This window comes from Nycticebus coucang, chromosome 5, assembly GCF_027406575.1.
Source record: "Nycticebus coucang isolate mNycCou1 chromosome 5, mNycCou1.pri, whole genome shotgun sequence".
NCBI classification, from domain to species: Eukaryota; Metazoa; Chordata; class Mammalia; order Primates; family Lorisidae; genus Nycticebus; species Nycticebus coucang.
The window spans coordinates 40216840-40241972 of record NC_069784.1 but is presented as its reverse complement, the minus strand read 5'-3'; the positions used below and the strand labels follow the sequence as shown (position 1 = coordinate 40241972).

The window sequence follows — 25133 nt, the reverse complement described above, 5'->3', positions numbered from 1 at the left end:
CATAAAATCCTCAGGATTTCTTTTTAAAAGCATATGGACTTTCAATAATATTCTATTAATATCTGTAGCTAAGAGTTTTCCTCCCTAAACTAATACTAAGACAGGTAAATAAGACTAGTCACTCATGGATTGGCTGGTATTTATTTTTCAGTTTTTTTTGTTATTAAATCATAAACACATAGATCATGTATACATTAATGCATTTATGGGATACAAAGTGCTGATTTCATATAGAACTAGGAACACTTACATCACACTGTTGTTTTTTTTGAGCCAGAGCCTCAAGCTGTCGCCCTGGGAGTGCTGTGAGCCCTCCAACTCCTGGGCTTAGGCGATTCTCTTGCCTCTGCCTCCCGAGTAGCTGGGACTACAGGCGCCCGCCACAACGCCCGGCTATTTTTTGTTTGCAGCCGTCATTGTTATTTGATGGGCTCGGGCAGGATTCGAACCCACCAGCTCAAGTGTATGTGGCTGGTGCCTTAGCTGCTGGAGCCACAGGTGCCAAGCCCACACTGGTTTTAATATATACCTCATCTCATTTACTTAGTTATTGTGTTAAGACATTTATACTCTATACTAGTAGATCTGACATGTACCCTTGGACTGTGCACCATAGGTGTGATCCCACCATTCACCCTCCCTCAATCTGACCTCCCTCCTTTCCTTACCTCCCCCCACTCTTCCTTCCTTCATGGCTGGTATTTAAAATAAGTTAGAAGGCAAATTAAAAAAAAAACCATTTTAGTTGAATAGTCTTAAAAATGTTTGGAGATATAGAGTGCTTGAGAAAACATGAATCTCTCAATTGACAAGATAGGGAGTCTAAAAAAAACAGAGATAAGATGGAACTGGTTTATTCTAATTATCTAGAAATTCTCAGAAGCTCGACATTAACTTTTCTCTTAATTTCTTGGAGGAAAAAAATGAATTTATCAAGCTCTTGCAAAACACTGCACCTAGTTCCAGCTGTTCCAATTGTAAAGATAATCTGCTTCAATCAAATGAAGGCTACATGCAGAAGAGAAAGATACAGGGTTAAACCCATGTTTTTCACTAAAATGTATGGCAGTATCCATTTAGATCAGATTAGGGCTATAAAATGGGAACAACAACCAAAAAAAAAAGTTTTAATATGTATCCTGCGAGGTAACTGTAAAAATAGACATAGACATGACAGTATGCATTTTTTATTCTTTTTAATAAAGCAATTTATATTTGAGCCACATAAAGAATTTGAAGAGTAACTGAACTCATGCTGTCCTTGGTGAAAATATTTTGGTATTTAATTGCTATATTAGCTTATAATAGGATAAAAGGTAGAATGCTCTGTTACCATGAAACCAAGTGAAAAATGTGGTTCTTAAATTTTACTCAAGCTATATTTTCAAATTAAGCATAATGACCTTTGGAGGAAGACTTAATTCCTAAAACTTCATATGAAATTATGAATTCCAAATCTATTTTTTAAACATATGACTTCATTATTTACACATCTATCTTCCACCATATGGCTTCCTTAAGACACTGACTCGAGGGTCTACAATCCTTTAGACTCTAAGAAGAGACTGCATGGCCTCCAGAGCTCAAGACCCTCTGTAACCAGGGATTCCCAATTTGGTGGTATGAGCTCTTCAAACATTATCAGAAAAAAACACGTGGCAATTTGATGGGTCTTCTACCCAACCCTAGAAGAGCCTTTTTGGGTATTTTATTCAATATGTTTAGAGTAGGTAAGTAAATGATAGAGCCTACTGACAGACAAATGAAACCTTTTTTTCCTCACATATCCTGGGCTCAGGTTGAGGTTATAATACTAAAGAAAAGACGTCTTTTTTTTTTTTTGAGATAGTCTCACTTAGTAGCCCTCAGTAGGCGTCCCAGCTCATAGCAACCTCATACTCTTCGGCAAGCGATTCTCTAGCCTAAGCCTCCTGAGTAGCCAGCAGGTGCCTGCCACAACGCCCAGCTACTTTTTAGAGACAGGGTTCTTGCTCTGGCTCAGGCTGGTCTTGAACCTGTGAGCTCAGGCAGTTCACCTGCCTTGGGCTCCCAAAGTGCCAGGATTAAAGGCGTGAGCCATCGCACCCAGCCTGGAAAAGATGTCTTATGCATTCACATTTTTCAAAGGAGCTAGGAAAATACTCTTTCATTATTTTTCCAGGTATTACTGAGGCAGTCAGTCAGATTATTTCTGGATGGGTTGCTGATCAAAACTGGATCAAGAAGTACCATTACTACAAGTCTTACCTCATCCTCTGTGGCATCACTAACCTGCTTGCTCCTTTAGCCACCACATTCCCACTACTTATGACCTACACCATCTTCTTTGCCATTTTTGCTGGTGGTTACCTGGCATTGATACTCCCTGTACTGGTAAGTAGACGCACTCATTAATGTTGTTAAAACACTTAGTAAAAGCAATCTCCCCCCAAAAGAAGACATACTTCATAATAATTTTATTAACTTAAAAATCATACCGACAGCCTTAAGAACCCTATAGCTATTTGTCTTACCCCAGGGGAAAAATGTCATATGGACAGGAAAGAAGTGAAAGCAAAAAAGGGATCAGCAGGATTCCATTTTGCTCATTAGTTTCCCAAAAGGCAAGGCTTGTGGTTCACTCCAGAAATGGCTCCTTCGAAGACACTATCACGCAGAGCTCTCTGAGAACTCAAGACAAAAACAGGTTTCCTGAACAGGGTGGCTTCTCTCTTGAAGTTATTGCCTTGGTCCTGTGAACTTTAGTAGAGACATTGTTTTTCATCTCCTCTCCAGTTTTACCACAAATTCACTTAACGTCCTAGATCCAAACAGAACTGAAATACTCATACAAACACCTTGGAGCCCCATGGATTCTTCTTAGACCCAGGTCCTTAACACACTGGAAAAGAATCCCTGGCTCACTACTGGTCTCATACCAATAGTAGCCTAAGTGCTACAGGATTACCTTACAAGGCTTAGGCAAAAAAATTAAGCTTCCTAAAGCTGAAATCAACTCCTGTGATAATTGATTATAAACCAATAGCTCCAAAATATTCAAAAACATCACCGTTAGCTCATATTGTAAATACCATTTTTTAATAATAAAAATCAGCAAGGTTTGGGGAGGAAAATACTTTTTTTTGTTGCAGTTGTCATTGCTGTTTTAGCTGCCTGGGGCTGGGTTCGAACCCACCACCCTCAGTGTATGGGGCTGGCGCCCTACTCACTGAGCCACAGGCACTGCCACCTGGAAAATACTCCTGAACCACCTATAAGTTTTGTTTTTTTTTTTTAAACCAAAAATGTGTTTCTTATAAACTGAAAATACTGCCTGCCTAGGAAAGCTATTGTTTCCTATTAGGCCTCAGCTCTCTTTTATCATATTGGAGGCAAAGGTCATCCAAATCACCTTAAAAGTCAAACTATTCACAGTTTGAAATGACATAACAGTATTTATCCTTTTTAGGCTTAAGTCTCTATACAGTTTCACCCTTAATATAGATAATTCTGAATTCTAATTCCTACAGGTTGATTTCTGTATGCATTCTACACTACATAGGTTTTTTGGAGTTGCTGGTTTCTTTACTGGGATGGCTGTCCTTGCTGGACCACCTATAGCAGGTAACAGCTTTGCCATATTCTAAGCAAATTTTAATATCAAAAAAAGAAGGTAATGATCCAGGGTTAATGGTAACGTGTGGTAACAGTATCAGGCTAAAAGAAATTGGTATTTCTGCCTTTCCTGTACCGACTTTCATTTCATCACCAATACAGGAAGATGTGAAATTTAATTCAATGGTTGTGCCAGTTTTATTAGAATCTCAAAGACCCATTATGCTTTAAAAAAGGAAAAGAAAAAAAAAACCCACTAGCATTTTTTACCTAAACAGGAACTACTTTTAAAGAGTTTGAAAGCTGCAAGCCTGGTGCCTTTGTTCTTCTCATGTGCCACGCAGCTGTCCAGTATCTGTTCTTTTCCAAGAGGAATAGAGGCCCTTCACTTTCTATCTGAGCTAATGGTGGGAGGATATTTGACCTAAAGGCTAGACTTTCTGTGGAGGGGATATTTGGGGTTACTGGAAATCATCATATACAAGTACAGAAATGTATATGGGGAGTCCTTATTATGTAAGTTAACCTTAAGACCGGAGTGTAGTTTTACATTCACCTTTTACCTAACTGGATACTTTGTCCCTGCTAAACATTTAATCCAATACTATTAAAAACTTGCTACCCAACACAGAAATATTTCTAGAGAACAGGCATGATTTTTAATTTCCTACACAGCATAGGTTCTCAATATATTTAAATGTACAAATTACTACAGCATTTCTAATCATCCACAAATGGGAAATTAGCCTAAAACATACTTTTGCTCCTTTTAGTCTTGAAGTGGGACAGAAAAGGGATCTGATCTTGCCCCTCTATCATTTTTTACAAGCTAAGGTTTATAATGTTAAATTTATAACTCCTTTTTTTTTTTTTTTTTGAGACAGAGTCTCAAGCTGTCACCCTGGGTAGAGTACCGTGGTGGCACAGCTCACAGCAACCTCCAACTCTTGGGCTTAAGTGATTCTCTTCCCTCAGCCTTCCAAGTAGCTGGGACATCAAGCGCCTGCCACAACGCCCGACTATTTTTTGTTGCAGTTGTCACTGTCATTGCTGGCCTGGGCCAGGTTCAAACTCTCCACCCTTGGTGTATGTGGCTGGCGCCGAGCCTATTTTTAGAGACAGAGTTTTACTATGTCGCTCCTCGGTAGAGTGGCGTCGCAGCTCACAGCAACCTCAACTCTCGGGCTTAAGTGATTCTCTTGCCTCAGCCTCCCAAGTAGCTGAGGCTACAGACGCCTTGCACAACGCCCAACAATTTTTTTGTTGCAGTTGTTTAGCAGGCCCAGGCTGTGTTCCAACCCGCCAGCCTCAGTGTATGGGGCTGGTGCCCTAACCGCTGAGTAGGGGTGCCAATCCTGAGATTCAATTTAGATATACTTATTCTGAAGGAAAGATTTATACAAATATCCAATCCACTTATATGTTCTTCCCATGTTGTCTTAAGTTGTCTCTTAGCCTACACTTCAGAGCTGTGGAAAGCAAAATATAATTTTAAAGTCAAGCCCAGAATTGTTACATGGGGACTGGGAAAAGGAGGTCGAATACCAGAGGGAACTAGCAGAGTACCCACGACAATGAGATACAAAAGAGCTCAAATATAATTTGCTGATGCATTTTTTTCAATCTGATTCTTCTTTATTAGCTGTCCCAATGGTGCCTTGGCACTTTTCAAACCTATTAGTCCCCTCTCCCCCCCCCCACAAAGAGTTAAGTAACGAATACTAGAGCACAAAATGTTATTCAAATGATGACAAATAACAAAACTATAACATGTTTAATGTTCTTTATGTTTTTGTATACTTCTTAAAATATTTAAAGAGTTCAATATATGAGAATACAGGCAATTTTTGTAAGGACCATTACCTGAAAAGATAAAACTATAGCTGTGTATGTAAGTTCTGTAAGTTCTGTAAATCAATTTTTGGGAGCATGATCTTTTTTATTTTTTTTTAATAAAAAGGACAGACTACAATACAGATTAGAAAATGGAATATATCACTTTATTGTGAAGGTTTTGTTTCATACACACACACCCCTGTGTAATGTAAAATATGAGACATATTTCCCTCAATCAATTAAAAAAAAGTTTATAAGCCTTTATTGCCTAAATCCAAAATACCCAAGCACTACATGTGAGAATAAAGAAAACTCATGATAATGTTTTTTACCCACTAATTCTGAGAATATTACTTAGGCAATCATAAATTTTATAAGTTCTACAAAGAAGTTAAAGGAAGTAATAAGGCTGTTACTGAAAGCTTATGTATAAATTTTTAGTCTGGGAGGTGATACTAGTAGCTTAAACAAGATTATAATAATATACAATTCAGTTTAATTTCATTCTCTGTAATCTCTCACTGACTACAATATTGTGCTGCTAAGTATCCTGTTGAAGAAGGAAATTTCAGAAAAGCTTTCTCTGTGAAATAGCAAATAGGACTTTATGAAGGCCATTAGGTTTGTTCCTAACTTCTAACTCTTGCAGCAACTAACCCCAAATCATCACAAATGCTCATTTACAGAGCAACTCAATTCTCACCAGGTGTGGGCAGTTACTGTCTTTAACTTTAAATACAAAGGCTTACTGGTAATAAAATATTAAATTCTCAACCAAACTTAGGTCTTTAGAACTGTATGAGATTCTTTTTTACTTACCCAGATGTGTTATTACCAAATTTCAAAGCTGAAATTCCTATGAAAGATTATAGGCATTTTAAATTAGGAATGTAATAAACAGTAAACTTTTCACAATAATCCTCAGTCAAAACACTAGTTAAAAATGATAACGCTGGTAACATGAACAATATTTCTCTCCATCCTGTATGAAAATGAAACAGAAAAAGTTAGTTCTATCAACATATTTTAGTAATTGAAGGAAAGAAAAAAGCACAGGAAATCCATAGAAATCACATAATTATTTTTTTAAATATGCTACTTTTATTTTTTAATTGTAAATAGAGCATATGGGCAATAAAATTACTTATATACCTTTCTCAATCATGAATAAAAGAAATATGGTAGCAACATTCTTTATTAAAACTTTGCTGAAAATGACAGGGATTGAAAGAATGAAGGTTAAAACTTAGCCCCACTCCCATCAGTCACCCTCAAAGCACCACTCCACCCCGCAGTTCCTTCTATCCCTCACTTTCCAATACTCAGTGACAAATTCAATTTTAGGTAATAATGTAGCCCCATTAGAGTAGGTCTGCTTTAGTGTTGTTCTAGGTTCCCTGACCAGGGTAGGCAGTAGACCCAAGTGTAAGCCAAACGTCATAGCTCCTCTAAACCTAAATGCTGGGGGGTTTTTTGTTGGAAGACTGAATCCAAAACTATACACTGGCACCAAGATGGAAGACTGGGAAGGATGTGGAAATATAAAAAGTGCTGATATTTTAACACATTATTATCTTTTCTAGTAGACCTCTGTTAACAAAAGTAAACATGCAAAGAGCAACATAAATATAAAAACAGTGTCTTCAGCAGGAAAGTACATACAACCACATTCTTCTCAGATGTAAGCTACTTACATGCAATTCCTAACCTTGTATCCAAGGCATTTGACAAAATGCTAAAGACTCAGTTTTATTTAAAAACAAAACTACTGGGCGGCCGCCTGTGGCTCAGTGAGTAGGGCGCCAGCCCCATATACCAACAGTGGCAGGTTCAAACCCAGCCCTGGCCAAACTGCAACAAAAAAATAGCCGGGCGTTGTGGTGGGTGCCTGTAGTCCCAGCTACTTGGAAGGCTGAGGCAAGAGAAGTGCCTAAGCCCAAGAGCTGGAGGTTGCTGTGAGCTGTGACATCACAGCACTCTACTGAGGGCAACAGAGTGAGACTCTGTCTCTAAAAAATAAAAAAAAATAAAAAAACTACCAAGGGCCCATATTAGCTGCCTATAAAAATGAAACAAAACTGAATTCAGCTCCCCTCTTTTTTCCCTATGCTCCCCATTCGCAATCAATGAAATGCATTTATCATTCTAATACACACACACAAATTATATATCAAATAAATCACAAGTATCTTCTGAAAAATCCATTAAAATGCCAGAAATAATTATTTCATTATATATAACTCAGTATTTATTCAGTAACTATCAAGCAACCTATCAATAGCACAGCATTGTTAGATGCTGTCTGGGACAAAGAAAAGACAGAAGTTAAGCCATATTACAGGCCACAACATGGCACTCACTCTGTCACATACACTGCCAGACGTCATTCGGGGACAACAGTCTAGAATCTCTAAAACTAAGAATTATTAGAATCTACATTTTTTTCAGTTCATTAATTAAAAATTTAATTAAGCTGCTGTATCCTATCACTCCATTTTCTTACCTTTAATTGAAGACATTCTAAGCTATGGGATGATAACCTTAAATATGCTGCAATTTAACTAAATTAAGCAAGTATTTCACAAAAAGTGACACCCCTCCTCCCCCCGCAACAGATCCTAAGAAAACCATTTCCAATTCTGTAAGCTTCAAAGCTGTAAGTCAACTGTACTCCAGCATAAGTTAACTAGCTCCTCAAGTAGTACCTCTCTCATCATTATTAACCAAACTCACATCTCATCAGAAATACCATGGGGTGAAATTGGTAATTTTGTACCAAATCTATTTGTGCTTTATAGAAAAAGACAATGGCTAAGATGGAAATTCAGCCATCTAAATTTGTCTATCCCACCAACACAGATAAGACATCTCATTAAATGATGGGTCATTCTTTATTCCATCTTCACTTTGTTTTTTCCACCTTCACTTAGATACAATTTTTTCTGTTTTCTGAGTCAGTGTCACTTTGTCACCCTTGGTAGAGTGCCACAATGCCATAGCTCATAGCAACCTCAAACTTTTGGACTCAAGCGATTCTCCTGCCTCAGCCTCCCAAGTAGTTGTGACTATAGGTGCCCACCACAATGCTGTTTTTATTTATTTACTTATTTAGATAGTGTCTTATTTTGTCACCCTCAGTAGAGAGCGGTGGTGTCACAGCTCATAGCAAACTCAAACTCTTGGGCTTAAGTGATTCTCTTCCCTCAGCCTCCTAGGTAGCTAGGACTAGAGGTGCCTGCCACAATGTCTGGCTAATTTTTTGTTTTGTTTTGTTTTGTTTTTTAATAGAGACACAGTCTCACTCTGGCTCAAACCTGTGAGCTCAGGCAATCCACCTGCTTTGGCCTCCCAGAGTGCTAGGATTACAGGTGTGAGCCACTACAGAGCTATTTTTAGAGTCAGGGTTTCATGCTTGCTCAGGCTAGTCTTAAACTCCTGAGCTTAGGCAATCCACCCACCTTGGCCTCCCAGAGTGCTGGTATTACAGGCGTGAGCCACTGCACAGCCTTTAGATAATATTAAACAAAAACTCCATCTGTTTCATGCTCTACCTTTTACCAACTATGGCCTCTTACAGGCAAACATTTAAGAAAATAATTTAGGGCCGAGTGCAGTAGCTTACGATGCCACAGCATTCTACCGAGGACAAGGTGAAACTGTCTCAAAAAAAAAAAAAAAAGAATTTGATGATTTAAAAAACATAGTAATAATTAATAAAAATTGTACTGTGCTTAAGAATCAACTGAGTGACACCAGGATGAATGCTTCAGGGAAGCCAAGGTATCTTCACCATTAACATCCATCTCAAGGGAATCTGAGGTACTTGGAGACACTGAGGAAATGCTTAGAGGTCTTGAGCTTAATTAGCCTGCATCAGTTGCCAGTACTTCTCAGAGTACTCGCTACATACAGTAATACTCAGCATGGAGTGAACACTCAGATACTTGCATATTATTATTATTATTCTGAATTGTAGATAGTATATCATCTCATTTTCTCTGATGCTCATAATGCTTTAGCTATGACCACAAAGGAACCCAGTTTTTTGAATATCAACTAATATTTGAGCTTCTACATAAAATGGTAAGAATACAGTGGGTTCTGTTACATCAACAGTAATTTATTTATTTATTTAGACAGCATCTCACTCAGTCACCCTCAGTAGAGTGCCAAGGCGCCATAGCTCACAGCAACCTTAAGCTCTTGGGTTCAAGTGATCCTCTTGCCTCAGCTTCCCAAGTAGCTGGGACTGCAGGTGCCCACCACATACCCAGTTATTTTTAGAGACAGGGTCTCACTCCTGGTCAGGCTGGTCTTGAACTCCTGAGCTCAAGCAGTCTACCCGCCTGGGCCTCCCAGAGTGCTAGGATTATAGGCGTAGGCCACAGTGCTGAGTCAGGGTTCCCTCTCCATAAAGACACCTGGCATTGCCTAGAGGCTATTTGCATTTAACCTTGTATATGTTACATCTATTAGAATTAGTATATATGATATTCAAAACTGCAAACTGTAATGATGAGTATTTTTAAATTTCAGATTTGGGGCTGAGAAGGGTGACTTATGCCTCTAATCCTGTCATTTTTGGAATCCAAGGAAGGAGGATGATGCAAGGCCAGGAGTTTGAGACCAGCCTGGGCAACATCAGAAGGGGCCACCTTTACAAAAATAAAAAAAAAATAGCTAAGCATGGTGGTGCATGTGTGCACTCTCCTCTACTCAGGACACTGAGGTAGAAGGAGCCTAAGGGTTGGAAGCTAGAATGAGCTATAATTATGTCACTGTACTCCAGTCTGGGCAACAGAGCAGACTCTGGTATCTAAAAATAAATAAATAAATAAAATAAACATTTTAGATAATATTTTTTACAAGTGAGATGAGCGGAACTCCAAAGGTCCCTGAGACTCTGTAAGAAGCCCACAGACCAAAACCATTGTCACAATAATACTAAAATGTTATTTGCCTTTTTCAGTGTTGACTTTTACCACCACACACTTACAGTTAAAAAAAAAAAAAAAGTTTCACTCCAGTTCTAATATGTGCCATTAGCCAAAAGACTTTGAGCACTCTTACTGCTCCTGTAAGAAAGCATTTAGATTTCAGAGAGAACTAATTATTGTTCAATGCACCTGATTAGTCAGTTCCTTCTTATACAGTCTGGAGCCCCCCTACACCTTCCCATCACAGCACTCAGTATCTCCCCGTTCAACCTTAAGTTCCGTGAGGGCAGGACCATGTCTGTTTTGGTTCCTTATTGTATCCTCAGCATCTAACATATTGCAAGAACACACTAAGTACTTAAATATTTGTTTGTTCAGTGAAGGAAAGAAAATAATCAGTTCTGGGTGGCGCCTGTGGCTCAGTGAGCAGGGCGCCGGCCCCATATACTGATGTTGGTGGGTTCAAACCCAGCCCCGGCCAAAACTGCAACAACAACAACAAAAAATAGCCGGGTGTTGTGGCAGGCACCTGTAGTCCCAGCTACCGGGGAGGCTGAAGCAAGAGAATCGCCTAAACCCAGGAGTTGGAGGTTGCTGTGAGCTGTGATGTCATAGTACTCTACCAAGGGTGATAAAGTGAGACTCTTTCTTAAAAAAAAAAAAAAAGAAAATAATCAGTTCTCTTACCTTTTTCTTTGGAAAATGGTAAATCATAATTATTTTCTTTGTAAGATTAGTGGTCTTCTAATAAGATTCATTGTAAAATGAAATAGTATACATCCCTAATTTTCTCCAACTTCCATTGTAAGATTGGAGATGAATTCGAGTCCACAATAACTTTTCCATGGGGTTAAGTCTCTAACTCAGGTGGAACCGATTGTTCTTTATCAATGAAAAATTAAGACCAGTAAGAAGTCTGATCACCTTTTTAATAGGTCACACTACACATAGGCAAGTATAAGAGGCTCCTTCCTTTGAAGAGCAGTTCATAACTGAGAATGATTCATGAAAATATTTGCTTCACTAACAGAAATCATTCTTCCCTTCCAGGCTGGTTATATGATTATACCCAGACATATGCTTGCTCTTTCTACTTCTCTGGCATATGCTATCTCCTCTCTTCAGTTTCCTTTTTGTTTTTACCACTGGCTAACAGATGGAAAAACAGTCTGACCTGAAAGAAAGAGCACTACAATCAAGAGACTTTAACAAAAGAAACACTAAACAATTAAGTCACTGGAAATAAAAGCTTGGAAGAAAAGTTTCCTCATTTGTAAAATGAGAGGGTAAATCAAATTAAGTTTTTAAGGTTCCTTCTTGCTTTGGCATTTCAATGAATGTTTAATTGGTAGTAAGATAAAAGTAATATTACTCAAATTGTTAATATTTAATCAAACAGGCTAAAATTTTAATCAGTTGAAGGAGCTTAGGTACTAAAAGAAAATCAGAGTGTACTATACAATAAATTAACCTGAACTCTCAATTGTAACTTAGCAAGGTACTCACTAATATATATGAAGATGGAAAACCGTTTTTCTTTCTTTCTCTTTTTTTTGGGGGGTGGGGTGGGGGTAGTCTCTCAACTGTCACGGGGGTAGGGTGCTGAGGCTGTAGCTTGTTGCAACCTCAAACTCCTTGGCTAAAAAGATACTTTTGCTTCAGTCTCCCAGGTAGTTGGGAGTATAGGGGCCCACCACAACACACAGCTAGTTTTCCTACTTTTAGTAGAGATGGAATCTCACCCTAGCTCAGGCTGTTCTCCAACTTCTAAACTCAAGCAGTGCATCTGCCTCCATCTTGCAGAGTGCTAGGATTATAGGTGTGAACCACTACTCCTGGCTGGAAAATTTTTTCTTAAGGAAATAATAAATACGGTCATTGGTTGACCAGAACTCTGGACTCTGAATATTAAAACTTTGCTTAGTGACTGGAATGGCACACACCCCAAAATTTTATTGATCAGAGACAATCCATTTTATTACTTTGTTTCTTAAATTTCTATGATAAATATGAATTGCTATATAATAAAAACTGAACAAAAATTGTTAAAAGTCCTTTATTTCAAGATCATTTGAACAACATTTCTGCTGATCAACATTACTTTTTTTACTACATTTAATAATCTAAAATATTCACATTAAATATCTAGATATCTCTTTAGAATGACAAGTTTTATATGAAAGTTGAATCAGGGCGACGCCTGTGGCTCAAGGAGTAGGACGCCAGTCCCATATGCCAGAGGTGGCGGGTTCAAACCCAGCCCCAGCCAAAAAAAAAAAAAAGTTGAATCAGTACTTTCAGCGGGAAATACATTTGAAGGGCATTTCTTATGTATGTAATAATTATGTTGACTAATTAATAATGTCACTTAGACTAAGCATCTACAAGTGAAGAGAGAGCCTTTCATTATTTGGGTGATATTTAATAGGAAAAAACCTAGTTATAGTTCTCTGCAACACCAATCTTCCTTTAAATCTGAGAATGTTCCTTAAACTGTTGTCATCATTCTGCCCTTCCATCCTCTCCATTTTAATATGTCTTATTGATTCCCCATAGAGAAAATCCTAACCTGCTGTGAGCTAGATGATGCCTCGACACCCTACCTAGGGTGAAAGCCTGATTAAAAGATCATAACCTATCATACTCTGTCACTGCCTATGTAAGTAAGTAAGCCTTTGTGCAAGCTTTGCCATCTGCTACAATCCCAATCACCTGCCCTTTGCTTTTTTTTTTTTTTTTTTGTAGAGACAGAGTCTCACTGTACCACCCTTGGGTAGAGTGCCGTGGCGTCACACGGCTCACAGCAATCTCTAACTCTTGGGCTTACACGATTCTCCTGCCTCAGCCTCCCAAACAGCTGGGACTATAGGCGCCCGCCACAACGCCCAGCTATTTTTTGTTGCAGTTTGGCCGGGGCTGGGTTTGAACCTGCCACCCTCGGCATATGGGGCCGGCGCCCTACTCACTGAGCCACAGGCGCCTCCCATCCTTTGCTTTTTTTTTCTAAGACAGACTCACAGAGTTTACACCCCTCGGAAGAGTGCCATGGAGTTGCTAACAGAAACTTCAAACTCTTGGGCTCAAGAGATCCTCTTCCCTCAGTCTCCTAAGCAGCTGGGACTACAGGCGCCAGCCACAATGCCTGGCTATTTTTAGAGATAGAGTCTCACTCTTGCTCAGGCTGGTCTCTAACTCCTGAGCTCAAACAATCCACCCACCTCAGCCATCCAGAGTGCTAGGATTATAGGTATGAGCCGCCACCACCACCATGCCTGCAACCAACCACCTGCCCTTTTCCACCAGGCACTGTTTCACTTATCATTCACAATCTGACTCACTCAAAGGCTACTCTGGAAAACCTTCCGCAGCATTGTCATTCTCTCATTTGGAATCCCATTTGACTTTTACAGAGTACTATATGACCTCACACGGCAATCTTTCCCATTAGTCTGCAAGATCTAGTCTATATGATCAACAAGATGTTGGTTGATTCATCTTTGTATTCTCCAAGGCCCAGCATAAGCTTTGGTACCAAATTAATCTGGGTTCAAATCTTAGTTGGTCCTATTTAAAATGTCTTTACGGTGATATTTACGGTGTCTTTTCTGACTGAAAAAAAAAAAAATTGTAAATGTTTAACATTCTTTTTACATTTTACATGTAAGACAGTATGAAAAAACCAAAAATACCACCCCATCTCTCTCATACATTCAAGCAGTGAAAACAGCCTCAATTTTTTCCTTTATAAAATGAGGATAAATGCCAGATACAGTGTCTCATGCCTGTAATCCTAGCATTTAGGAGGCTAAGGCGGGTGGATTTCCTGAGCTTACAGGTTCAAGACCAGCCTGAGCCAGAGCAAGACCTTGTCTCTAAAAATAGCTGGGCACTGTGGTCCCAGGTAGTTGGGAAGCTGAGGCAAAAGAATCATTTAAGTTCCTGGAGTTTGAGGTTGCTTGTGAGCTATGACGCCACAGCACTCTACCATGGGCGACAAATCAGACTCTATCTCAAAAAAAAATAAGTAAGTAAAAGAAAACGAGGATAATACTATCAACTCCTGAGTAGGTAGGAGCTACAGTAGTGAACACATACTTGTATTAAGGAAAATACCCTTCATACAAAGTAGCCCCTACTTTCCATTGTTCTGTTATGTCAAAACAAAGATAAAAGAAATCAGGTTCAGTCAGTGCCGTAGCACAGTGGTTATGGCTCCAGCCATATACACCGAGGCTGGCAAGTTCTAATCCAGCCCAGGCCAGCTAAACAACAATGACAATTGCAACAAAAAATAGCTGTGCATTGTGGCAGGTGCCTGTAGTCCCAGCTACCTGGGAGGCTGAGGCAGAATAGCTCAAGGAGTTTGAGGTTGTTGTGAGCTGTAATGTACAGTACTCTTCTGAGGGCGACAAAATGAAACTCTATCTCAAAAAAAAAAAAAAAAAAAAGATAAAAGAAATCAATGACTTACTAGGATCTACTCATTAATTTCCCCTTTCCTCTCCTTCTTTAAGACAGGAGTCTCACACTGTTGCTCAGTCTAAAGCGTTATGGCATCAGCAACCCCAGACTCCCATGTTAAAATCATTCTCCTGCCTCAGCCTCTGGAGCAGCTGGGAGCCCGCCACAATATCCAGCTCATTTTTTCTATTTTTAGTAGAGACTGGGTCTTGTTCTTACTTAGACTAATCCTTCTGCCTCAGCATCCCAGAATGCTAGGGTTACAGGTGTGAGCTACCATGCCCAGCCTCTCTTTCTCCCCCCGCCCTTTTTTTGGGGGGAGATAGTCTCACTTTGTCACCCTGTGTAGAGTGCTGTGGAGCCATAGCTCACAGCAACCTCAAACTCTTGGGCTCGAGTAATCATCTTGCCTCAGCCTCCCAAATAGCTCAGACTACAGGCGCCCACCACAATACTCAGCTATTTTTACAGACAGGGTCTCCAGCTTGCTCAGGCTGATTTTGAACTCCTGAGTTCAGGGAATCAACCCACCTTGGCCTTCCAAAGTGCTGGATTACAAGCATGAGCCACTGCACCTAGGCTCTCCTTCCCTTTTGAGCAGTATTTTTTTTTTTTTTAGGGAAGGAATTCTTTTAATATGCAGGTGCTTCGGGCAGAACCAAACTATTTCATCGGTATTCTCCCATGAGCAGTAACTATTTTCAAAAGAGACTTTACCTAGAACAACTAGATTCCTTCCGATTATCTAAGCAAACCATACATTTTAGGTAGGACTAACTTAAAGAACTCCAAATTCTTAGACAGGCACTATGGATCTTATCCTGCAGAGAAGTTCTTCATTCTACTCACTGATAATAGTGCTCTAAACCTGGGTGGTGTAAATAAGAAAACCTGAATCCCTAGCCAGGGTTGTCCAACATTTTTCCTTTCCTCTTGTCCAAGGAAAGAGTAAGAGTTGTTTTGGGCCCCATATTAAATACACAAACACTAATGAAAGATAATGAGCAAAAGGACTAAGCATACTTTTCATGATATCTGACACCACAGATAAGACAGCCCCCAAATAATCTGCAGGTGGCCTGTGAGCTGTAGGTTGGATACCTCTGTGAGACTATAAGGAACTAATCATTTGAAATAACTAATGTGTTCAGTGTATTTTCTAGGAATCCATAATGTAGACATATCATATGAAGTTTCAAGAAGAACACAAGCCACTGATTCTCCTTTTCCTCCCACTTCAAGAAATCACTCTGAGATAAAGAGGAAACAAGTATTAGACTTACCTAAGTAAGTGTACTTGAGATGGTAGGATGGTGAATAACTTTATTTCAACACCTAATAATATGACAGTCACTAGTTATAATGTGACTGAGGCACATTATATATATTTGCTTAATCTTCACAATAACCTTCAGAAGCAGATACAAATACTGTACTATGATGCCCATTTTACAAACGAACAAACTGAAGGTCAAAGAAATTAAATTCCTGGGCTCAGCTCCTGTAGCTCAGTGGTTAGAGCACTGGCCACATACACCAGGGCTAGTGGGTTTGAACCCGGCTGGGGCCTGCTAAAACAATAACTACGACAATAACAAAAAATAGTTGTAGTCCCAGCTACTTGGGAGGCTGAGGCAAGAGAATCACGTAAGCCCAAGAGTTTGAGGTTGCTATGAGCTGTGACGCCACGGCACTCTACCAAGGGCGACATAGTGAGACTCTGCCTCAAAATAAATAAATAAATAAATAAGAAGATAATGCCAGAGTATAGGTCACTTATAATTCCTTAATATGGAATTAGTTAGAATATTTATAAATCACAAGCCTTAAAAAAATACATATATATATATATAAATACTGTATCTAGTAGAGCTATGGTAATTGCTCTAAAATATATATAAATTTATCTCTATATATAGATAAAAATACTGTATCTAGTAGAGCTATAGTAATTTGAAGTTCAGTATACTATCATCTCAGCTACTTCTTGGGTTATATTTAAAACTATTAAGATAACATTGCTTCTTTTTTTTTTGAGACAGTTTCACTTTGTCGGCCTGGGAAGAATGCCATGGTGTCACAGCTCACAGCAACCTCTAACTCTTGGGTTCAAGGGATTCACTTGCCTCAGCCTCCCACCACAAGACCTGGCTATTTTTTTAGAGATGGGTCTTGCTCTTGCTCAGGCTGGTCTTGAACTCTGAGTTCAAGCAATCCACCCACCTTGGCCTCCCAGAGTGCTAGGATTACAGGTGTGAGCCATCATGCCTGCAAGGTAGCATTTCTTGATGCTCTAAGAAAACGCCACATCATCACTATAAAAGAAGGAATTTTCCATGTGTTGATTGTAAAACATAATTTCTAATACTAAAACTCTACCTTATAGTACTTTTAACTTTTTAGAGTTTTCTCCCATCTATTACCTCCTTATCATATCAATTCTGTGAGCAAGTATGGATAAGTACTGTTATTCCTATTTTATACATAAGGAACAAAAGCAGGCTAGATGCGGTGTCTCATGCCTGTAACCCCCGCACTTTGGGAGGCCGAGGTGGGCAGACTGCCTGAGCTCACAAGTTCAAGACTAACCTGAGCTAGAGTGAGACTCCATCTCTAAAAATAGCCAGGCATTGTGGAAGGAGCCTATAGTCCCAGCTACTCAGGAGGCTAAAGCAAGAGAATCGCTTGAGCCCAAGAGTTAGAGGTTGCTGTGAGCTATGATGCCAGAGCACTCTACTTGGGGGGACAGAATGAGACTCTGCCTTAAAAAAAAAAAAAAAAAAGGAACAAAAGCAAATTAAGACCAACTTATTTGTCTAAGGCAGTGGTTCTCAACCTTCCTAATGCCGCAACCCTTTAATACAGTTCCTTATGTTGTGGTGACCCCCACCATAAAATTATTTTCATTGCTATTTCATAACTGTAATTTTGCTACTGTTATGAATCGTAATGTAAATACCTGATATGAAGGATGTATTTAGGTGACCCCTGTGAAAAGGTTGTTTGACTCCCAAAGAGGTCGCGACCCACAGGTTGAGAACCACTGGCCTAAAGTTACAAAGCCAATTCTTAAACCTAATTACGGTTATTGTACCCTCAATGAATCCCCAACAATAAAAAAAAAAAAAAAAAACACCTAATTACGGTTGCTGATTAGTTCACAACCCCTGGATTTTCTTCTTTAATAATTCTCTAATATAGGCTCGGTGTGGTGGCTCACATCTTAATCCTAGTACTCTGGGAGGCCGAGGCCGATGCATTGCTTGAGCTCACCAGTTTAAGACCAGCCAGAGCAGGGAGGAAAAGCAGAAAGAGGGACGGAGGGAGGGGGGTGGGGCCTTGGTATGTGTCACACTTTATGGGGGCAAGACATGATTGCAAGAGGGACTTTGCCTAACAAATGCAATCAGTGTAACCTGGCTTATTGTACCTTCAATGAATCCCCAACAATAAAAAAAAAAAAAAAAAAAAAAAAGACCAGCCAGAGCAAAAAGTGAGACCCTGTCTCTACAAAAAATAGAAAAATGGAGGCAAAAGGAATGCTTGAGCCCAAGAGTTGGAGGTTGCTGTGAACTGTGATGCCACAGCACTCTACCCAGGGTGACAGCTTGAGACTCTGTCGCACCAAAAAAAAAAAAAAAAAAAAATCTCTAATTTAAATTTACTAAAAATAACAATTATATTTAAATGGTCTATAATGACCATTTTGTGATTCCCCTCACCCAAATCTAGGCATATTAACATATGTGATACTTGCTTGTTATGCTTGCTTGCAAAAAACTAGCTCCTCAGTACATAAACTTACTTATATGGAACAAACCCCAATTTATTTATTTTTTTATTTGTGACAGGGTCTTGCTATCTCCCAGGCTAACAGCGGCATCACCATACATGGTTCACTGTAACCTCAATTTTCTGGGGCTCAAGTGATCCTCTTGAATAGCTAGGACTACAGGCCCTGCCACCACATGGGCTAATTTTTTCTTATTTTTGGCAGAGACAGGGTAGGTCTCACTCTTGCTCAGGCTGGTCTCAGAACTCCTGAATTTAAGCAATGTCCCCTCAGCCTCACAAAGTGCTAAGATTACATGTGTAAGCCACCATGCCTGCCCCCATGTATTTTTAAATTGTTTTTAAGAGACATAACGCAAAACTTGAACACTGGTTTCTCAGAAAAACTCAGATAAAACCAAAGCCCAATACTTTATTATTTTTTTTCTTTTTGCAGTTTTTTGGCCGGGGTTGGGTTTGAACCCGCCACCTCCGGCATATGGGGCTGGCACCCTACCGCTTTGAGTCACAGGTGCCGCCCCAAAGCCCAATACTTTACAATAGCTTAGAATGTTTCTCTCATGCCAGAATAAAGCTTTAAGTCTCCATATTTGCCTCATATGCAGAGCTACTAACTTTCCACAAATATCTACTCAATTATTTCACATTTATCACCTATAGTCTTCAACATATACACATAAATAAAAAATAACTAAAGTGTTTGGAGACAACTTTTAAAATTCTCTTAAATTTCTTCATTTTTGGCTGGGCATGGTAGCTCGCACCTGGGAGGCCGAGGCGGGTGGATTGCTTGAGCTAACAAGTTTGAGATCAACAAGAGTAAGACCCTGTCTCTACTAAAGTAGAAAAACTAGCTGGTAGTGTGGCAGGTGCCTGTAGTCTCAGCTACTCGGGAGGGGGCTGAGGCAAGAGGATTGTTCACGCCTAGGAAGTTCTGAGTTTGCTGTGAGCTATGATACCATGGCATACTACCCAGGGCGACAAAGTGAGACTCTAAAAAAGAAAAAAAGAAAAAATATTTTTTCATGTTTTATTTCTACGAATGGAAAACTGGCATTAGCTGAAATCACTGGAACAAATAACAAGTGATTTCTAAAAAAATAAAAATAAGGAATCTAATCCCTGGTATATTCTGAGAGAAGCTAGTATATTGCAAAATCTCCTTCTGTCCAAAATGATGATGGATCCAACTTAGTGACACCTTTTTAGGGATGCAGAGAAGAACTAGTATTAGGATAACCAACTATGTGGGTTTAGCCAGAAATGAGTCTTAAAACACAGGACTTTCAGTTTTAAAAGTAGGAGGCCAAGTTGGCCACTCTTATTAAGGAGTAGAGAACACGCCTGGATACTTGATATCACACAGCTAAAGACTAATGTTTATTTTTTCTAGCTATTCCCCCCATAAAATCACAAATTTAATTCTGGTTTTTACAAATTGCTTGTTCATGTAAGTTCCAGTGAACAAAATAAAAACAAAAGAGGCATGAGAATCCACTTTCAGGATATTAACTGGCTAGGGATTTGTAAAGTAAAATTTTAAAACATGACTTTACTTTTCTCCTTGGTAAACTTCCAACTTTTATACTATTTCTACAAGTGAAAATTTGAGCAGAAATAATGCCAAGGTGTCCCATCATTTTCCTTTTTTTTTTGAGACAGTCTTACTATGTCGCCCTTGGTAGAGAGCCATGGTGTCACAGCTCACAGCAAACTCTTAGGGTCAAACTCTTGGGCCTAAGTGATTCTCTTACCTCAGCCTCCCGAGTAGCTGGGACTACAGGCGCTTGCCACCAACGCCCAACTATTTTTTTTGTTGTTGTTATTGTAGTTGTCATTGTTGTTTAGCAGGCCCAGGCCGTGTTCAAACTCGCCAGCCCCAGTGTATGTGGCTGGTGTCCTAACCACTGAGTTATAGGCACCAAGCTGCACCATTTGGATTTTATCAAACAAAATTAATTACTGTTCTTTTAGCAGGAAAATAAGTTTACTTAACCTTAAAAAAACTATGTCAGGAGCAAGGAAATAAGCAAGACATCTTTTAAAAAACACGAGAAAATACTGTCTTCCTTCTAATTTTATCTCAAAGCTAGTCATAGTTCAGTAAGTCATTTATGTACACCAACCTGTAAATCAGAGAAGTATGCCTCTCATACTTAAACAATTTCAAGCCTAAATGCCCCAAGCTACCCAGCCCTTTGAAGCCACAGCAATATGATGACTCACCAAATGGCAGGTGTCTTAGGTTTTATGAATAATGGGTATCTGCCTGGATGAGAACAAATGTATGTGCCCCAACAGACGAACTCATCCTGTTTGGCTGAGAGAGAGAGGCTAAAAAAAACTGGTCAGTAGTACAGAATATGTTTTATAATAGAAAGAATTGGACTTTTGCTACAAAGAGACTTACAAACTCATACAGACTTTCAAAATGTCCCCTGTACTTATTTCATATTCCAATTCTCACTCACCAGGAAAGTACAATGGAATAAGATCTAAAAGGATAAAAGTCAATTCTATGACCCCCCACATTAGAAATAACTGAAAGTGAGAATTATATTGAGTTCACTGCTTTAAGAAATGTGAAGTCAGAGTCACAAGAAAAATAAATCCATATTTAAACCCTCCTATTATTTTTAATGACTTGATGTCAGTTTCCACTCAAGTGAAAATTAATCATATATATTTGAGTTTTGGTTCACTGACATGTATTCTTTATGTGAAAACTGACACCATGCCACAGTTAATAAGATATGGGTTTATAAATATGGAATTAAAAGAAACTTACCCTTTCCCTTTGTGCAGCTCTGACTTCCAACCCAGTTTCTATAGAAACAGGAGGACAAGTGCCAGTGCCAGAAGTCTGCCAATTAGAACTCATCTTTGAGTTGCTGAATAATAAAGTCAGATCCCAAAGTCGGCTATAGGTTTTTGTCAGTAGTTCCTAAAAAGAAACCCAGGAGGAAAAAAGATGTTTAACCAATTACTGTATTTAGAAATGTTCCCTTTAAACTTGGCTATTAAAAAGTAAGCCATATGTTTTAAAAAAAAACATTAAGGCTTCAGACATTACTAAAGTCAAGGGGCAGCAAACAGAAGAAAGAGTGTCTTTGAAGGTTCAAAATACCTTTAAACCACTACATTAAATGGTACTCATATATCATGGAACTAAAGTAGTTCCAATCACTGAATCTTTTTTTTTCTTTTTCTTTTTGAGACAGATCCTCAAGCTATTACCCTGGCATCACAGCTCACAGCAACCTCCAACTCCTGGGCTTAAGTGATTCTCTTGCCTCAGCCTCCCAAGTAGCTGGGACTAAAGGCTCTTGCCACAATGCCCGGCTATTCTTTTGGTTGTAGTTGTTGTTGTTTGGCAGGCCCAGGCTAGATTCAAACCCACCAGCTCTGGTGTATATGGCTGGTGCCTTAGCCACTTGAGCTACAGGCGCCAAGCCCCAATCACTGAATCTTAAAGTTCAGATTCCTTATGTAGAATGAATTTTCAGTAAGATTGACACACTGCCAAGAGTAAACTTCACAAATTAGACAGAAGAAATAAATGATGACATAGGTTAAGTCTCCATAAAAAACAACCTCTCATTTTCTCAGAAATCTATAAATCACAAATGAACCCTTTAATAGTTTTACAGAAATGTTGACAACACTATGCTTAATTGAAAAATCCCTTTAAATCACACATACCAATTTAAAATTTTTAAACTGTAGGATAAATGTGAGAATAAAGCTGTAATTTTTCTTTTAAATCAATATGGTTGCTCTGTGAATGAATTTTAGCAACTTTTATTATAAAAGCTTACATTTAAAATATTCTGTACCTAAATTGACATATTGCAATTTAGAGTATCTGAACATTCACACCGAACCATTCCCTTTTACATATATGAATCTTACATGATTTGTTTCTGTGTACTTTAATATGAATTAGATTCTTAATATTGTAGCCACGTGAGGGAAATCAATTTATGAAGTTACCAATTTTATTTTTGAGAGTTTCATTGTGGAGCACTGGGTAGAGTGCCTTGCAGTCGTCATAGCTCACAGCAACTCTTGAGCTCAAGAGATCCTCTTGCCTCAGCCTCCCAAGTAGCCAGGACTATAGGCACCGGCCACAACCCTCAGCCAGTTTTTAGAGGAGATCTCGTTCTTGCTCAGGCTGGTCTCGAACTCCTAAGCTCAGGCAATCCACCCACCTTGGCCTCCCAGAGTGCTGGGATTACAGGCCTGAGGCACCTGGCCTGTTTATGAACTTAGTATATTACACTTGAGAAACAAGGGCATTTAGAAATCATTCCTCAATCCTGCCTATATCCATTCCCCCATAAAGTTCTACATCTACCTTTACCAAATAAATCCTAGAGCACCTATCAGCAAACAGTGTCTCAAATATCCTCACTTTTTTTTATTTCACAACAAAGAGAGGTGACCCAGACAGGAGGAAGAAGAAAAAAAAAAAAGAACAGAATAATTAAGAAACAGCCATTAAGATAGACAAGAACCCCTCCCCATCTTGGTGACAGAGACCTCCTGGTCACTTCAGGGTCACTACCTTAAGGACTACTTTTATTCCTACTTTTATTGTTGAAAATACTAGGTAATATACATATTGTACTGAACCAAAATTACACTCTGAAAGTTTCTGGTTTTGTTTTTTAAATAATCCTTAAAAGGTTAATTGTATATATGTGATTGTGAATAGGTATAAAATTTGCCTGTAAAGCAGTTCTCAACTCTGGGTGTACATCAGAATCACCTGGGACACTTAAAACAAAAACAAACCTGGGCCACTGCAGAATTCCACTTGACCTAGATCAATTTAAATCAATCTCTTGAGAGCCCCAGCTATTGGTACTAAAGTTCCTCAGGTGATCCCACTGTGCAGCCAGGGTTGAGACCTCTGCTTATAAAATGCAAAAAAATTTCAGTTAAGGAGTTCAGTGTTACCCAAGTGTTTCTGTATGTAAGAATACACACAACTAGAGAATATTAAAATACTATCTTGGGAGCTAAGTAAAACTACTGATAACCGATTTCTGTATGCTAAAATGCAAATCAATTTTATGGGACATCGATTTTCCCAAAATGCCTTAAAAGGTGTAATAAAAATGTGTTATAGCACCTCAAAGTGTTAATTCTGCTTACAATTGTTCTATTGTTGACAGTGATGCAATAACTTATACACCAAATTTTTCATTAAGTTCTTTTCCTACGTAAAAAGAAAATCTGCTAGCCACCTGAAAAAAGTCATATATTAAATTTGGCAATTAAAAATTGTACACACATGTATCTGGTTTGCACAGAACAGCCATTTCACAAAAAGACCCTTTCAAGTCTTAGCATGGGAGTTTGGCTTGATACCACTAGAAAAATCAAAAGTTATGAAATATAGAAAGGATGGTCAGTGTTAAATCAGAAAATACATATGACTACAATGGAAACTGTCGTGACAATTTATTAAAGCGGAAAAGAATACGAATTGGTATGTATGCTAAGAAAATAAGGATGTGAAGACTTCTTTGAATGCTCAGGTGATAATTACGAGTCCTCAGAAATAAAATCTTTATTCAAATAAAAGAACGCTGCTAATCTCTGAACATGAACATACTCTTGCAGAGAATCTAAAATACTAATTTATTGCTCTTGTCATTTGAAAGAAATTTGTTACTTTTCTCAGACAGGTACTCAAATCCTGACCAAATCATATCATACCCCATGCTTAACACCTTCAATGGCTTCACATGGCAGGCAGAATTTAAAATACATACAATCCAAACCCTTTGTCCTGGGCCACTTGGCCCTAATTTATATTTTACCACCTCCCTTCTTCCACCAGAACGTAAGCTCCATGAGAAAAGAAACTTGGGTGGTTTTTTCATCAATCTGTTCCAAGATTTAGAATAATACCTGGTATATATAATATGTACCTAAATATCTAAAAAATTAACTACATTTATCTAACACAAATGCAGTATAGGTACTGTAATGCAAATTAGGAAATATTTCAATTTACAGGGCAAGGATGTACTCTACCTTTAATTCTTTTCTGTCTCAATACTGCTAGTAAGTTAAGAGGTAGCAGATACAGATGATGGTCCATTAATGGAAATAACTTTCAAGTGTACACACATAACACACATTCAATCCCAGGATCATTTTCAATTTTAACTTAAAATACTTGACTAGTCACGTCATTTTCAGATAACATCTGAAAATTCAAGGATATTTCAATCAGTTACTGGCTATGTATCGCTCACCCACGTCACAAAAATTTCTGGTTTCCCTTTAGCATTTAATAACTGAGTCCCCTGCAGAAATAATTACTATAAAACTGTTACTTAAGTGACACTGTAAGTAATAAATTCCACAGCATTTACAGTTTTGTTCTGTCTCCTGGAACATCTTTCAAGTTATTTTCTGGAGTCAGCTGCGCTACCATTGCACCACGAAGTCGCCTCAAGTTATTTTCTAAAAGTTCCTCTTCAGCTTCTGAGGTAA

The 25133-nt window shown here is 38.7% G+C and overlaps 1 protein-coding gene across 14 annotated transcripts in view; it reads left to right on the top strand.

Annotated features, from left to right (window-relative positions):
* Positions 1-24526, top strand: part of SLC16A4 (solute carrier family 16 member 4) — a 39325-nt gene extending 14799 nt beyond the window's left edge. For 4 of the 14 annotated variants that reach the window (XM_053590859.1, XM_053590860.1, XM_053590865.1 and 1 more), the window contains 3 exons: positions 2162-2373; positions 3510-3603; positions 9967-11041. In XM_053590859.1, the coding sequence (XP_053446834.1) occupies positions 2162-2373; positions 3510-3603; positions 9967-10163 (503 nt within the window). In that variant the 3' untranslated portion in view covers positions 10164-11041. The other 10 variants (XM_053590869.1, XM_053590872.1, XM_053590861.1 and 7 more) reach the window with 8 other exon arrangements.
* Positions 24527-25133: the final 607 nt, after the last annotated feature.